The following is a 17,485-nucleotide window of genomic DNA, read 5'->3' as shown; positions in this document are numbered from 1 at the left end:
ATCAATGAATACATAAATAAGTAGAACAAGTCAATATTTCTCTCTCCCTCAAATAAAAAACAAATACTCTCACAAGGATACCACTGACTACTTTTAGGACTTACCAAATATGAGGATTTATTTAAAATTCATTATGAATTATGTAATTTAAAATTATAATTTCCCCTAATATTTACCTAAAAGATTTAATCCATATTAGTAACTCTGAATTTTATAACCACTAAAGCATCTTAATGAAGTCTATAATGATAACTGAAAAAGTAATGCCACATCTGCATAGTAATTTCAGTGCAGTGACATCTCTAGACAATTGTTATTTAGATGAAGAAAGTCACAAGAACTCAGAATGAGAGCTTAAAAAGAAAAATAGCTAACTTGAGCAATGCAACCTTCTCTAGGATATAAATTCAAATTTTGTATGTAGGGCTTCAGTCAAAATATTGCCAATTGATCAGAACATTGTTATACATTATACAATTTGATTGTTTTTGACAGGTACCTTTCCCAAGACACTGACAATTTTTTTGACTTGGTGTTTTTTTTTTTGTTTTTTTTTTAATCAGAGGAGCTTATTCTAACATTGATTTTTGAAGGAGGCTGTTTTCAAAGTTTCAAAGAGTTAAAACTAATAATTTTATGGTTGTGGAGTACACAGATGAGGCTTACACAAATAATTATTTCATAGGCTTTACTCATGTTCCTTGATTGGGACAAAATCTGTATTATTTATGTTTCTATGAAGTTCACATAAAAAAACAGCTCTTTTTCACTAACATTAAATAGTTTAAATTATAAAATATTTATAAAGGATTTCATGGATTGAAACAGTATTTGCTATAACTATTTTTGAAAGTGAATTTCTGTTAAAACCTAACAAAAATTTCATATGAAACAATTTATCAATTTCAAAACTCTATTTTGATAGAAGCATATATTACAATTTTAATATGTAATATAAAAATCTAATTTCTTCTAAAAAATCTTACAAATTCACTATATTTATGACATTTTAAAATAATTTCAAATATAGTAAAAGCTAGAAATTATAACTGTAGCCTAAAAATTGATAATTTTCATTTCATAAACCATAAATTTTATTTTAATAATGCCATGTTATGATATCCATTCTTACATGTCATCAGAAAGATAACAAATGTTTGGAAGTCCATATTCATTAGCCTTCAATACAAATTTTAAAAAACAGTATAGCCTATTGGATATAAGAACAGATAAAAATCAGATAATCTGAATGTCCATTAACTGTCAAATGAATAGATTGTGCTACTCATACAATAGAATATTACATAGTAATAAAAAATTAATGAACTCTGGCTTCATTCATCTGGATGGATTTTAAAGTTTTTCAGCAAAAGGTGATGGAAGCATACATATAGTATGACTCCATTTATATAACACTTAAAAGGAGGCAAAACTAAGCAGTGCAAAAATACAAATACAAACAAGGGAATGATGAACAGAAAACCTAGAATAGTAGTACCTCTGGAGGAGGGAAGTGAATGTATCAAAGAGGAGCTATAATGAGTATCAAAGTTATGAGTAATATTTTATTCTTAAAGAGAGGTGATGACTACATGGGTATTAATTATTCATCCTTAAATGTATACTTTGTACATACCCTGAAGAAAATTGGAGGAAAGTAGAGACCTGTATGTAGACAACTCTTTTTGAAGAGGCTTCACCTTGATTGGGACAAAAATAAAAAATAGTGAAAAGATGTGAAAGTTTAGATTTTGTTGTGCTCTTACACTTTTTAAGTTAGGAAACAAGAGCTGAATAGTGTAGAAAGGTTACATTGGAGAGAAGTTGAAGAAACAAGAAAGGAGAAAACTGATGTAACAAGTTAACTTAAATAATTGGAAGGAGAGTCCAAAACACACCTGAAGAGATCAATCTTTGAAAGGAGGTGGGATTCTACCTAATTTCAATCAAAGTGGAATAAAGAAGAATAGAAACAGGTGAGCAGATTTATACATTTGGTGATGGGAAACCAAGGTATATCATATCTGATGGCTTGTTCCTCCTCTTGAATGAGGAAAGATCATTAGCTGAAAGGAAAGGATCAAAGTGGTTTTCAGAAAAAGTGAAAGTACCTGAAAACAAACTGACCGCAGGTAAATGCAGGTGCTTTCTTGGACATTTTACCTTACCTATTTCCTTTGTCTCTGCCTGCAATGTATTTCCTCTTCACTTTTTTCCAGAGAGTCTTCCCATCCTTCAATACACACCACATCTTCTGTCCTCTGAAAACTTTTCTGACTATTGCATGGTAATCCTTTCCTTAAATCTTACAATTGACTATATCACTCATGTTTCACTTACTCACAGAATGTCTCGCAATAACTCTTTTGTATTGTACATGATTTTTTATATTGTCTCCTTAACTACAATTCTTTCATTATAGCAAAAATGAGAGCAGAAATTGTCTTTCATTAAACATTGTCCCTCCTTTCAGAAAAAATGTATTCTCATACACAGTGAACATCTGGATGTATTTTCTAAATATGCCATCTACTGAAACAAATATCCTTAAAGGAAATAAAATAACTGAAAGTGAATTTTGAAACCTCTATTATTTTTTTGAGGTTTCATGGAAGGTTTTATTTTAATTTAATAAATCTTTATTTTTCACTTTATTACAATTGTTTTTCCCCCTCATAGCTCACCTCCATCAGGTTCCTACCCCACCCTCTGCCCTTACCTCCCCCTCACTGTCCTCATCGTTAGTTGTATGCTTTTTGTCCAGTCTCTTCCTGCATCCCCACTGCCCTTTTCCCCTTAGAATTGTCAGTCCACTCCCTTTCTATGTCCCTGATTCAATTATATTCACCAGTTTATTCTGTTCATCAGATTTTTTATTCCCTTGAGCTTTTTTTATTCACTTGTTTATAGATACATATTTGTTGTTCATAATTTTTATCTTTGCCTTTTTCTTCTTTATCCTATTTTTAAAGAATACCTTTCAGCATTTCATATAATTCTAGTTTGGTGGTGGTGAACTCCTTTAGCTTTTTCTTACCTGTGAAGCTCTTTATCTGCCCTTCAATTCTGAATGAGAGCTTTGCTGGGTAATCTTGGTTGTAGTTTCTTGCTATTCATCACCTTGAATATTTCTTGCCATTCCCGTCTGGCCTGCATAGTTACTGTTGAGAAATCAGCTGACAATCATATCGGTGCTCCTTTGTAGGTAACTTTTTTTCTCTTGCTGCTTTTAATATTCTCTCTTTGTCTTTTGCTCTTGGAATTTTAATTATGATGTGTCTTGGTGAGGTAGTCTTTGGATTCCTTTTGTTTGGGGTTCTCTGCGCTTCCTGGACTTGTATTTCTTTCATCAGGTGGGGGAAGTTTTCAGTCACTATTTTTTCAAATAGGTTTTCAGTATCTTGCTCTCTCTTTTCTTCTGGGACCCCCATAACTCTGATGTTGGTATGCTTGAAGTTGTCCCAGAGGCTTCTTACACTATTTTAAACTTTTTGGATTCTTTTTTCTTTTTGCTTTTCCAGTTGGGTGTTTTTTACTTCTTTGTATTCCAAATCTTTGACTTGGTTTTTGCAATCCTCTAGTCTGCTTTTAGGTCTCTGTATAATATTTTTTATTTCAGTCAGTGTATGCTTAATTTCTAGTTGATCCTTTTTTTAATTCTCTAGGGTAGGAGTGTCGAACTCAATCAGAGAAGGGACCAAAATCTAAAATCCAGCCTAAATCACGGGCCGAATGGTTTACTGAACAGTCATAAACTGTCATTGTGATGGAAACGCAGCGGAGTGCAGTGATGACAGCGCGGTGCGGGCCACATTGCAAGGCCTGGCGGGATGGATTTGGCCCGAGGGCCTTGTGTTTGACACATGTGCTCTAGGGTCTCATTAAATTTATCAGCCTTTTCTAGGAAATTCTTGAAAAACCTTATAACTGTGGTTTTGAACTCTATATCCAGTCATTTACTTTCCTCCATTTCCTTCATTTGTGACCTGCCTCTTTTGTTACCACATTTTGGCTGCTTCCCTGAGTTGATGGAGTGGCTTTGTGTGCTAGGTGTCCTAGCAGGGCCCAGTGGCTCAGCCTCCCCAGTTACCTGAGGTGGACACGCTTTGTGAGCTGTGAGTGCAATCTTATTATAGTTAAGCCTAGATTGTTAGTATTACTGGGGGGAGTTGACCTCCAGGCCAATTGGCTGTGATGATCAGCTGTGACTCCGCTGGGAGAGCTTCTGTGCTCAGCGGAGTCTCAGGGCAGAGCAGATAGCCTTGGTTTCCCATCAGCCCTGCCCTATGAGGCCCCTGTGTCTCCGTGTCCCGTGGCAATGGCTGCACGCACCTCTGAGAGAAGGCTGCCCTTGAGATTCGTCCTCTGCCAAACAGTCCAGTTTCTCCCCGAATGAGTCTGGGTATCCAAAGTCTCACTCAGAACTGGATTTCAGTGCAGTCGGGAGGTTTTGTTTCCCTCCTGAAAGAAAAAGCTAGCTGCGCTTGTTGCCTGCCCTTTCTGCATGCCGTGAGTAAGCCAGCCACGTATTCGGCCACCCACCCTTTCTGCATGCAGGACTCCATGCCTCTGTCCTCCACAGCTCCTCTGGGTCTCAGTGTCCTTTTATCTTTCTTTCTAGTTGTAGAATTTGCACTCAGCCAGTTTTCCAGTGGTTCTGGATGATGTCCACTCTGTCTTACAGTTACATTTTTTAAAATTGTTGAATGAGACAGCAGTATAGGTGTTTAGCTATGCCACCATCTTGGTTTCTTTCTCAAAACCTCTATTATTCTTATAACTGCTCCTGGTTTTCAGTTTTTGGTTCTAGAACTTTGTTTTATTGTTGACAGCATTACAGATGTCCTTAATTTACACACATCCTTTGCCTACCTCCACCAAATCTCTGCCTTTTTAGAAGTTAAGACAGAAAGCCAAGGTTAACACATAATTGGTTTGCATGTTTTAAAAAATTCATGCTCATTAAGCTATTACTTTTTCTTACAATTTTCTGTCTAAAGTTATACATATGTCTCCTTTTTCCCCAGTTGACCCCCTCCCCCATCCCTTCCCAGCTCATGCAAGCCCCCACCACCTCAGTGTCTGTGTCCATTGGTTATGCTAATGTGCATGCATATTAGTCCTTTGGTTTCTCTCTCACCCTCCCCCCCTCTCCCCTTTGTCTATAGATCGATCTATTCTTGTTTATCAAATTATGTTGATCATTATAACCCACATATCAGTGACATCATGTGATATTTATCTTTCTCCGACTGGCTTATTTCACTTAGCATAACACTCTCCAGTCCATCCATGCTGTTGCAATTGGTAAAAGTTTTTACAATTTTTATTTGAGCTAGTTCTACCAAAAAATGAGGTGAAATGTTAATCAGCGAAGACAAATTCTGTTAGGAAATCCATCTTGTGGTTGAAAGTAGTTCCTTATGCTAACAGTTCCTTTCAGTGACCATCTTTAATTCAGAAATAGAACATCCAGCAAATTCACAAATTTATGGTTAAAATGTATTACTACTAGAAAGAAAAATTAAATATGTGCATCAACTGAGTGTGGTTTTAGTTGTCAAAAAAAAAGAATACTCATCAAAAAGGGAGACAATATGCATAGAAGAATGGACTCCACATAATATAGGGAACTGGTACCTACAACTATAGACATACTTGTAATAAAACTATTCAAATACACTGAATTTTGGAAAAAATTTCTCTTGAAATAGGTAAGCCATTTTATTTCTGAATCCACTTCAAAGTAGGTCTGTTGATTATTACTTCCTGGATTTAAATCAAGTGTCCTGATCCCTTCCATGCTGGCTATACTACCTCACTCTAACTATAAACATCCAACAGAGAATAGAAAACAAAATACTTATTTAATTTGAATGGTGTCACTTACACATAATTATTTGTAGCCCAAATGGATTCTGAGTTAAAAACACTGGCTCTATCTTAGCAGATAACCTACTTCCTCCATACAAATTAGCCATTTGAGCAGTAAATTATGTTTCTCATCAGAAGAGAACTAGTAATGGTTACAAATGTAGTTGTGAATCACTGTGTTTAAATATTTTAATTGCCAAATTAAATACCAGGAATTTTGGTCCACCTAAAAGTGGGAGTAGGAAGTGAAAACTGATGTATCCCTCGTGAGTAAACAGAACAGCACAATAGCACAAGGGTCTGTGCACTATGCTACCTTTTTGCCACTTCTAGATTAAGTGACAGGTACCTTTTAAGGATCCAAGGAGCATGTAGAGGTAGAAAGGTCAGTCCTAGAGTTAGGATATTGAAATTCCAAAAGATAATAATATAGACATAGCTAAATTAAAAAAACAAAAACAAAAACTATTGTACTCCAAATAAATTTTTTGTGATTTATTATTGCATGGTTATTAACAAAAAATTATTTTACTCAGAAAACTTACATGAATTGATTTTGTATTAGTTTTTCCACATGACTCTTCAGGACAATCTCATCAGCTGCACAAACCTGATACTCTATCTTCTCTTGCTGTTTTGTCCTCTCCAATAATGCCTCGTGTAGTGGAGGTAATGCATTGTATGAACTCAATAAATAAAGCCGACTTGACAAAGTTTGGTTTATTTCTTGAATCTTTAAGGCCTTCATGATAGCAGGTGCAAACTTGGAGTAATGAGCTGTCGATGTGACAATCACTGGGCACGTTTTGTCTTGCATTCTATCTGCAACCACTTTTGCAATGGCAGTGTGTGGATCCAAAATATACCTGGAATTGTTGTAGGTGGAGTGAATAGCTGCTAGGCACTCTCCCTCAGAGCACCAGTCGGCTACAAAATCCTGCTGAAGTTTCTCAACTAGATTCTTTTCTATCTGAAAGTGATGCTGCTCTTCTAATTGATTAAATAATTTTGTCACTAATTGTCCATCTTTATTAGCAAGCAAGTGTAAATGTCGTTCCAGGTTTGAAGATTTAAGAATATCTATTGCTGGTGAGAAAGTTTGTGCTAATTTCCTTTCTCTTAGGTCATAATGTCCTGTTTTTATAAAATCAGTCAAAACGTGGTTCTCATTCGAGGCACAAATAAATTTTCGAATAGGGATTCCCATCATTTTGGCATACACTGCGGCTAAAATGTTACCGAAGTTTCCTGTGGGAATACAGACATCCACTGGGCTTCCAAAGGAAATAAAGCCTTGGCTAACAAGATCGAGATATGCAGAAGCATGATAAACTACTTGGGGAAGCAATCGGCCCCAGTTTATGGAATTCGCTGAACTTAAGATTGTTCCATATTCCACAGTAAGAAAGCCAGTAAAGTCAGAATCTTTAAAAATTCTTTTTATAGCTGTCTGGCAAAAATCAAAATTCGACTTGACACCTATTGCCCATCCATTTTCTTCCTGACTGCCAATTATCTGTGCTTTTTGAAAATCACTTATCCCATTCTCAGGGAAAAAGGTGGCCACAGCTATTCTTTGCTTGTCATTTTTATTAAGATTACTAAAACCATTTAAGACAGCACTCCCTGTGTCTCCTGAAGTTGCTACAAGTATCATATAATTGCAACTGGGTGGAATACAGTGTGCAAAAAGATGAGGCATAAGCTGTAAAGACAAATCTTTAAATGATCCTGTTGGTCCATAAAACAACTCCAGGATGAACTGGTTGCCTGAAAGATGCCTGACAGGGGCAATTTTTGAGCAGACAAAGTTTTCCCCATAAGCACTTTCAATCATTTCTCCCAATCTGGCAGCAGGTATGTCAGCAGGATGTATACACTTTTCCAACAGTATTTGTGCTCTTTCTATGTAGGTTGCTCCTACTAATCTTTTCCACTCCCCACAACTTAATTTTGGAAATTCCTTCTCAGGAACAAAGAGTCCACCATCAGATGCTAAACCTTCAATCACAGCTTCACTAAAGAATTTTGTCAAAACCTTCTGTTCACAGTCTTTAGGCCAAATGTGTCTTGTTGAAATGAATGTTTCTGAGTCCACATCTTGGTATCTTTTAACTTCATTAAGCACTTTGTCAGCTACCTCCTCTGGGGTAGCCCCAATTTCACAAAAAACACGGGTATCATACCACTTCTTATAATACTGCTTTCTAAATTTAAGTAAGTCTATCATAGTTGTCCCAGAATTCTGACCTACAATCCTATCTATTTTCATTAACTTTAGACGATTAACTATATCTATTAGAGGTACATCCAGGTATACAATTATTCCATTTTTCTTCAGATGCCACATGCTAGTATCATGCATTGGGTTAGACCCAGTAAGGGAAATCACACTTCCAGATGTAGAGAAGTTTAACACAGCTTTTCCTTCCTCTTCTAAAAATTGTTCATTACCAACATCCTGTAATTTTTCAGACACACTCATATTCCAGGTTTTTTCAAGGATATCATCATCCACATCTATGACACAACAGCCTAGTTTCAGCCCTATTATTCTGCCTACTGTTGTTTTCCCAGCTCCAGGCAATCCCATCAGGATAATATTTTTGTCTCCAACAAGAGAGTGAATTGAGTGACATGACTTCCTTAATTCTGCAAGTGCAAAGGTTCTTGAAAGATATAGCTGTGCATGTTTATCCGTTTTAGCATGTATAAAGGAAAAACATTTCTGGGTTATTTGTTTCAGATGTTGACATCGGTTAAAGTGGAGCATTCTCTTTTCACTTTATTCTTTTGCCAAAGCCAATCTAAAAACTGGCTTTAATCCTTTTTAAAACATAAAAACAAGAAAGGACATTTGGTTACTAATTTCAACAGACTTAAAATCCTCACAGGAGTGAATATAACCATGTCCAGAGTACATAAACTATTTTAAAATCTTCCAAATTTATGGGATATTTTTTAAAAGTATTTGAATCCAGCCGAAACCGGTTTGGCTCAGTGGTAGAGCGTTGGTCTGCGGACTGAGGGTCCCAGGTTCGATTTCGGTCAAGGGCATGTACGTTGGTTACGGGCACATCCCCGGTAGGGGGTGTGCAAGAGGCAGCTGGTCGGTGTTTCTCTCTCATTGACGTTTCTAGCTCTCTATCTCTCTCCCTTCCTCTCTGTAAAAAATCAATAAAAATATATTTTTTTAAAAAAGTATTTGAATCCAAATTCTCATATATTGCATATTACGTCTTTAAAAATGTTTTCAAATCTCAAGACACTGAATACTCAAAACTTTAATAATTTGTAGCAATTAGGCAACAGATACTTTATTCAGAAAATGCCATTATCATAGGTGCTTTTTGAAAAAAATATACGGGTCTAGTAATAATTAATGTCGTTTTTAAACATTCGTTTAAAATCTTGCTTGGCGTTGACTTGTATTGACATAACCTTCAAACACGTGGTATCTACAGAACGTGTGAAGTGCAATTAACAAGTTTTGCTTGAAAAAGTTTGGTTTGGTTTTTGTTGCAAAACTAGGGCTAAGAAGATGGCAGATGAAGAGCATATTCGGCACTGCATGCTTTACGAGTTCCAATTAGGAAGAAAAGCAAGTGAGGCTGCAAAAAACATCTGTAGTGCTCTTGGTCAAGATGCAGTTAGCGCCAGAAAATGCCAGTGTTGGTTTGAGAAATTTCGCGAGGGAAATTTTTCGTTAGATGACAAGAGTGGTCGAGGCCGTGTGTCCAATTTTGATCAAGAAGCTCTTCAAGCTCTTTTGGTGCAAAATCCTCAAATTACCCAACAAGAGCTTGCGACAACTTTAAATTGTTCACAAAAAACAATTTCCAATCAATTGCGTGCACTTGGCAAAGTCCAAAAGTTTGGAAAATGGGTTCCTCATGAGTTGACCGACAACAACCGTAATCAAAGAGTCACAATTTGCAGTTCGCTCCTCTCTCGTCAAAACCGTTTGCCGTTTTTAGAGCAAATTGTTACCAGAGATGAACAATGGGTGCTGTATGTTAATTTGAAAAGGAGGCCTCAATGGTTGGACAAAAATGAGGCTCCGCAGCCCATGACAAAACCTGACTTGCATGCGAAAAAAGTGATGTTGTGTGTTTGGTGGAATTTTAAAGGAATTCTTCATTATGAACTTTTACCATCTAACCAAACCATTACAAGTGCAGTGTATAGTGCCCAATTGGAAAGGTTAGCCTAGGGGTGTCGAACTCAATCAGAGAAGGGGCCAAAATCTAAAATCCAGCCTAAATCGCAGGCCGAATGGTTTACTGAACAGTCATAAACTGTCATTGTGATGGAAACGCAGCGGAGTGCAGTGATGACAGCGCGGTGCGGGCCACATTGCAAGGCCTGGCGGGACAGATTTGGCCCGCGAGCCTTGTGTTTGACACATGTGCGTTAGCCCAAGCTTTAAGAGAAAAAGAACCCGAGCTGATTAATCGGAAGGGCGTAATTCTTCACCACGATAACGCACGACCGCATACTGCAAGAATCACTGCTGAAAAACTGCGCCAGTTGGAATGGGAAGTTCTCCCTCAACCTGCATATTCTCCTGATATTGCCCCTTCTGATTACCATTTGTTTCGTTCTTTGCAAAACTTTCTTCTTGGAAAAAAATTTAATAATGAAGAATGCCTCAAAAATGCATTGACCGAATTTTTTGCATCAAAATCACAAGAATTTTACAACAGAGGGATTAAAATGCTTCCTGAGCATTGGGCACAAGTAGTAGAAAACAACGGCAACTATATTGTCAATTAAATTTTGTTGTATTGTTTAAATAAATTCGATTTTAAAAAGTATTAGAAAACGACATTAATTATTACTAGACCTAATAAATCAAATTAGTATTTCTTTTTCCTGTAATGAAAATAGTTTTATATTTTATAACCCATATAATAAGGGTTGTTTAATGTTGGAATGTTAGTTGCTTAGAATTCGCAAAAAGATGATTGTTTTTATATTTAACTTCTCTTTAGTTATATGAACATGTTTATAGACTATCATGTTACTCATACATTTCTTAGATACAGTATTCACAACAGAAAACCAGGATAAAATATTTGCTTATAAAATGCTTAAATAACTTTCCAAACTATCGGGCACAGGTATGATCTTTTATTTCTATGTGACTTTTCTATGCATACTATTAAGAATCATTCTTACATATTCTTCATATTGAAGATCTTTGAAAATAAGCTAGAATGAAAGTTATAACATTATGCAAATAGTTAAAGTGATGATAGGCAGCAAGGTCAAAGGCCACATATCTATAACCTTATCTGCATGGGACCATCACTTTGGTCTCTGTTCTATAAACATCATCAGTGAAGAGACTTAATTCAAATTCCAGACTCCAGAGTGATAGATAAAAAAGAATGTTATCAATGACAAGAGGGAAAACTTATTTTGGAATCCAAAGTAGCTTTGGATACTGTTCAAATTCTTGCTTTTAGAAATATACTCACCATTAAAACATAAATGCATGCCAGACAAGTAAAAAATTTAGTCACATATAAAATTCAAATTAATACTTCTGCAACATTCATTTAAATTGACTAAGATAATTTGACCACTACACAGTGGGGCTTTTCACACATTCTGTAATAGAACCAAAATGCAACTAAACCATATTAAATGTTAGATGATACACTTAAATATGTTCTGAAAACTTTAATTTACTATTCTGATTATCAATTCAACTCAAACTTTGTTCTATAATTAACCATTTAAGCCATTTTAAACTAACACTGAATTTAATTTACAAGTTAAATTGCAACTGTCAAGAGAAGGAATACATTTCTTTATTTGGCTTTTCAACTTATATGTGTTGTGCTTAACTCCCAGTGACTTGTAAACATATGATACACACGTACCAATCTTGATGAAGAGTTTGCAGATGCTGAGACAAAGTCAATCTTTGCAAAAAAATAGTGGAGTCTATAATGGAAAAAATGTCAAGTTAATCATAACTGCATACAGTATCACAAAATTCCACACATAGACTATTCTATTATTATAATGCCCATTTGAAATATTTAAAGTGCAAAAAAAAAAATTGTCCCTTTTCATGTTTTCCCAAGTCTGTTATTAAAAGATGAAGATACTGCTTTTTTCAACAGTATCTTATCATAGAAAATAATTTTACTAAACCGTATTGAAGAAATTTCTGCCATCAAGCTATATAAAATACAACCAAATAATAAAATATATAAAATCTTTCACAATGACACCTAAAATTTTAAGAATTTAACTGTATATTTAGCGATCAGAGGAAAATAAATCATGGAATAAAGCTATGAAATGAGAATCTGAATCAAGACATAATTTGCATCTATTAATACACACTTGTAAAAAGCACAAATGAAGCACTTGCTACACACAGGTACCTCTTGGCCATTTAAATTAATTTGTAATAAATTCAAAGCATGTATCACAGTGGCTGGCACACAGGGATATTCATATGTATAGTAACATTAATCATAGTCACTCAGTGACAATGGCCTAAAAAGATATAAACTGAATCAGGATTTCTTAGCACAAAGATTAGGCATATTTTGTAATGGTCTTGTTTATTTATAAGCCTTCAGAGAAAACAGTGGTACTCATGTGTAAATTAACTGTTTTGACATACGGTACACAGTCTAATCCTTTGCCTAGAGTAAACCAAGGACCAGAGAACTATATGCTTGAACCATATCAGCGACTTCTTTTATTAAATTGTATTCTAATATTATACACTAGCTAATTTTGAGGGACTGTATATAAGACAGCCTTATTAACCTTCTAATCAAAAGACTTTTGCTTATAAAACCACAATGTCTTCTTTTTTTATTTCCCAATGCATAATTTTTGATGTATTAGTAATAATTCCATATTACTTGAATAGCTGGTTTGTTTTTATGGACATTTTGTCTTTTTTTTTTAAATCCTCACTTGATGATATTTTTTTTTAATTGACTTTGAGAGAGAGAGAGAATGAATATGCATATGAGAGAGAAATATCAATCAGTTGATTCCCATACCTGCCCCAACCAGGAATGGAACCCACAATCTTTTGGTGTATGGGACTATGCTCCAACTGAACCACTTAGCCAGAGCTGGACACAGTCTTTTAACTGATCTTTCTTCCACTTTATGCTGGTTACTACAATACTTAATATCAATTCCATTAAAAGAAGACCGTAACACAAACGTGTTAACGTTACTTTATCTTTTGTAGCCCTACTTTCCCTTCTTTTAATATGAATTTAAAATAGAAAATTATGGCCCCAGCTGGTTTGCTCAGTGGATAGAGCATTGGCCTGCACTGAAGAGTCCTAAGTTCAATTTTGGTCAAGGGCACATGCCGAGGTTGTAGGCTCGATTCCCTGTGGGGGTGTGCAGGAGGCAGCCAATCAATGATTCTCTCTCATCATTGATGTTTCTCTCTCTCTCTCTCCTTCTCTTCCTCTCCGAAATCAATAAAAATAAATAAATAAGTAAAACAGAAAATCATGGTCCTGACTCGGTGGCTCTGGTAGTTGGAGTGTTTGTCCCACATACCAAAAGGTGGCGGGCTCAATTCCCAGTCAGGCACATACATAGTGGGGATGCATAGAGGAGGCAATGATATTTCTCCCTCCCTCCTCTCTCTCTAAACATCAAAAAGGCATATCTTTGGGTGAGGATTAGAGAAAAGGGGGAAAAATCATGACAGTTCAATTTATTAATTCTGTATCAATACTATTTCATCATAAAAATCTTCCTGACTCTAGAAAAAAATGCTAAGTGTTAGCACATGTAACAAATATTGTCTTTCTAAAGCAAAATAAAGATGAATTCTTAAGCTACATACTAATTTTGCTTTTATAAAATTTAGCCTCAAACTAATTTTAGGACTTCAACATCCACTGCAAGCAAAGCAAATGACAAGAGAACATGGAATGATGCCCACAGCATGTAACTTTATCTAGAAACAGAATTTTACTTAATACAGTCAATTCTTGTTATTCATGGCACTTGTGTTCTGTAAAGTTACCAAGAATATTAACTTAGTGAATATTAAACCACTGCTTTTGAGAAATACATAACCTTGTTTTATACATGTTTCTGTTTAAAGACATCTTATTTAACATATATAGTTGATTCATTACCAATGCACTCCAGCCAACAGCACTCTTAACTCATGCCTGAATGAAGCTAATCCAACCACATTCTCTCTGTGAGGCACTGATAGCACTGTTGCCTGGGGAACACCAGGCAGCACTTCAGCACTCTGCTTGGGGGTCATTTTTAACAGCAAAATCACCAACTAGAAGCACAAAAATGTGAAAAATGTGGCACTAAATAGAACATGAAAAGGACACTTGTCTACAGTATTAGAGCTGAAACAAGAAGGCACGGAACATGCACATCAGACAACTCAAATTTTTCACCACGGTGTGCATGTCTGAGAATGACTACAAAAGTGTTGCATGTATTAATTAGAGATTATAAATAAATTTTCGCCAGAATTCACAAATATGGAACCTGTGAAAAGTGAGGATCAACTGTATATCATTTTCTCTTCTGATTCAAAGCCATGTTATTAGACATTTTTAAATTTAATTATATGTTAGCATGTTTTTCAGTATAATGGTCATGAACAGGAAATTTTTCCTTAGCCAAAGGACAAAACTATTTGAAATTAAATGAAAGTCAATCACATAGGAGTCAGAAAGCAAAAACATTTTCTTAAAGACCAAATCTCTTGGCCATAATAAAAATTACCTAGTTTTTAATTCCTCTGGGAAATTGTCAGAATCCTCCTAGTCAAAATGATTCAACATTTTTCACCCATTTAAAATATTTGCTATTATAATTCTCTTCCATAATAAAATAAGACATAGTACTTCAAAAATTATCTCCTGATGAGAACTGGCTATATAGTTCAATGAACTTGTTTGTCATCTTATACTAATGCAATCTCTAAATTTCTCAGATGTCTAAACCTAATCCACTATCTTATGAAGATACTGAGGTTTTTAAAAATTATTTTAAATTATTGCATTTTATAGCATTAAATTAATTTCCAAGTAATAAGAATAAAAATATACTAGGACCATGGCCTGCAAACTGCGGCTTGCAAGCCACATGCGGCTTTTTGGCCCCTTGAGTGTGGCTCTTCCACAAAATACCACGTCTTGGGAGAGTCTATTTTGAAGAAATGGCATTAGAAGTTGTTTAAAAACTTTGGCTCTCAAAAGAAATTTCAATTGTTGTATTGTTAATATTTGGCTCTGTTGATTAATGAGTTAGCCGACCACTGTCCTAGGATATAAACTAATGATGTGTTTCTGGGGGGGGGGGTCGGGGGGGGGGGAAGCTCTATGGCTTCTGAACAAAAATCCTCTCAACAAGCTCCTACTTCCATAGGAATTGGAAGTGGAGAGGGTGAAAGGATCACACACCCCATGCCACCTGGTAATCACAGGGATTTTACAAGTTCCTACTCATTGCTTTTACCTGAGTATCAAAGCTGACTAAGCATTTCCTGTTGTCTCCTTTTGCTGTTAGATATCCTCTTAATGGTCTTGAGTATTTAAATCAAGCCTTTTTAAAGTACACTTTTCCATTTTATAACTTAGAAAAATATTTAAAGTATATTTGTCTTTATAAAGCATTTATTTTCCTCCCAATTATCATATTCGTATTCCCACCTACACCTATCTTATTCATCTAAGTAGATTCCATTCATCTTTAGGAAAAACAAAAAACACCTACTTTTTATGTGAAACCATTTATAACAAGGGTCGGTGCCAACCACAACCCACAGGCCAAATTAGCAACACAATTTTGCTTCCATTTGTGCATTTGTTTAGTACTGCCTTTGGCTGCTGCTGAGCTACAATGTAGAGTTGAGTAGTTGCAAGAAACCATCTGACCTGGCAAGGCCTAAATATTCATTAACTAGCCCCTACAGAAAAGGAGCATGATCTCTGACGGCATACCAACACTAATCTCCTGTGGACATATTGGACACAGGCATTTCCTTTGAACAGGACTGCCGTTTTGAGGAAAATATAGAAATTAAAAATATATTCTTTGTAAACTTACTTTCAAAAAATCAAGCAGAATTACAGATCAAGCATCTAAGAAAAAAAAAAAAGTTCCTTTCCAAATGATTTAACAACTTCCATCATGATTGTAAACTAAATATACTATAGTGAGATCTTAAATTCTGCTTAGTAATTTTAAAACCACAATAACTATACTGACATCAGTGAGAACACTGTATCCAGGACACCAGGTAGTTAAGGTTAGCTAAGGCCAGTTGGTACTTATTACCTGAAGACATGCTTTTCTTTGCCCTCAGGGAAGTGATTAACACAAACCATCCCAAGTGTTCCTTCTAATTAAAAAATTTGTGGAAGTTTTGGCCAATGACTATCTATTTGGCTAACGTTATTATCATTCTGAGTCCTAAGTTCAAATCTTAACTTGTATGGAGAACAGAATTTTTCTTTATTCATGCTAAGCAAAAATAAATAAATAAATAAATAAATAAACTGAGAGAACCTAACTTGGCGCGCTCTCCCATCTTGGAGCATCTTTATTCTCCTTAACAGAGTGGCCACTGTAAGGTGGTTCTGACTATCTTCCTTCCCATATCACATTGCCAACATGTCTTTTAGAGATGGGGATGGCAAAAGCTTTTAAATGAATTTCTCTCAGCAGTCACCCGTGTGCAAGTTGGTTTATGTGGAAGATCGATCAAATGGGTTGAGAACGGACAAAAAACCGCTTCTCACAAAGACAATTTTCAAAAATGGACACCAAAAAAAAAAAATAAATAAATAAATAAATAAATAGGCAAAATTACAGAGCCCATATAAAAGGCTTCCTCTGGTTCAGGCTAATCATTTAAAAAACAAGTCCAGCCAAAACCGGTTTGGCTCAGTGGAGAGAGCGTCAGCCTGCAGACTGAAGGGCCACGGGTTCGATTCCAGTCAAGGGCATGTACCTTGGTTGCAGGCACATCCCCAGTGGGGTGTGTGCAGGAGGCGGCAGATCATTGATGTTTCCAACTCCCTCTCCCTCTCCCTTCCTCTCTGTAAAAAAAAAAAAAAAAAAAAATTAAATCAATATATAAAAATTAAAAAAATTAAAAAATAAAAAGGCCACACCCTAGTGGAGAAAGACCTAAGAGGATGGGACCCATCAAGGGGGAGACGGGCGTAAAGCAGGGAAGCGGAGAGGCGCAGGGCCCAGGGAGGAGCGGGGAGGCAGGTGGGCCGCAGGCCTGGCGGCCGCGGGCGCCCACCGAGCACCGCCAGCCGAGGACCGAGGCCGGGGCAGCGGAGAAATGAGCGGTGATGACCAGGCGGCGCAGAGAGGGGAGGGCGCGAAGAGGAGAAAGGCATGCGATGGGGGCGGACTCATGTAGGCCTCCCTTTCTTTCTCCTGCAATAACTCACCAAGAAAACCACACTGAGAAGACGGGGAAAGAGAGAGAATAGGAGGGGGTGTCCAGGAGCAGCCAGTGTCGCCTCAGAATCGAACCCCAGATCGCCGGCCCTGGCCCCCTGACCACAGCCCAGGCCACGACCTCTCCAGGACCGCCCCCCCGCGCCTG

At 36.4% G+C, this 17,485-nt stretch overlaps 1 protein-coding gene across 3 annotated transcripts; it reads right to left on the bottom strand.

Moving 5' to 3' along the window:
* Positions 1 to 6,348: 6,348 nt before the first annotated feature.
* THNSL1 (threonine synthase like 1) lies at positions 6,349 to 17,461 on the bottom strand. Of its 3 annotated transcripts, none has more exons than XM_036460155.2 (3): positions 17,328 to 17,461; positions 11,766 to 11,829; positions 6,349 to 8,700 (listed from the first exon to the last, which is right to left on the bottom strand). In XM_036460155.2, exon 3 carries the CDS (start codon positions 8,645 to 8,647, stop codon positions 6,416 to 6,418), a length of 2,232 nt encoding a protein of 743 aa, XP_036316048.1. In that variant the 5' UTR covers positions 8,648 to 8,700; positions 11,766 to 11,829; positions 17,328 to 17,461; the 3' UTR covers positions 6,349 to 6,415. The 3 variants fall into 3 exon arrangements, with proteins under 3 accessions (XP_036316048.1, XP_045444112.1, XP_045444109.1); XM_045588156.1 differs by lacking the exon at positions 17,328 to 17,461 and adding an exon at positions 16,874 to 16,894; XM_045588153.1 differs by lacking the exon at positions 17,328 to 17,461 and adding an exon at positions 14,025 to 14,927.
* Positions 17,462 to 17,485: the final 24 nt, after the last annotated feature.

Source organism: Pipistrellus kuhlii, unplaced genomic scaffold (genome assembly GCF_014108245.1).
Source record: "Pipistrellus kuhlii isolate mPipKuh1 unplaced genomic scaffold, mPipKuh1.p scaffold_m20_p_1, whole genome shotgun sequence".
Lineage (NCBI taxonomy): Eukaryota > Metazoa > Chordata > Mammalia > Chiroptera > Vespertilionidae > Pipistrellus > Pipistrellus kuhlii.
The sequence above is the reverse complement of the archived record's forward strand: the minus strand, read 5'-3'. Positions and strand labels throughout refer to the sequence as shown.

Excerpts from the sequence above, each read along its gene's own strand:
- THNSL1 (XM_036460155.2), bottom strand. The coding sequence starts at position 8,647 with ATGCTCCACTTTAACCGATGTCAACATCTGAAACAAATAACCCAGAAA.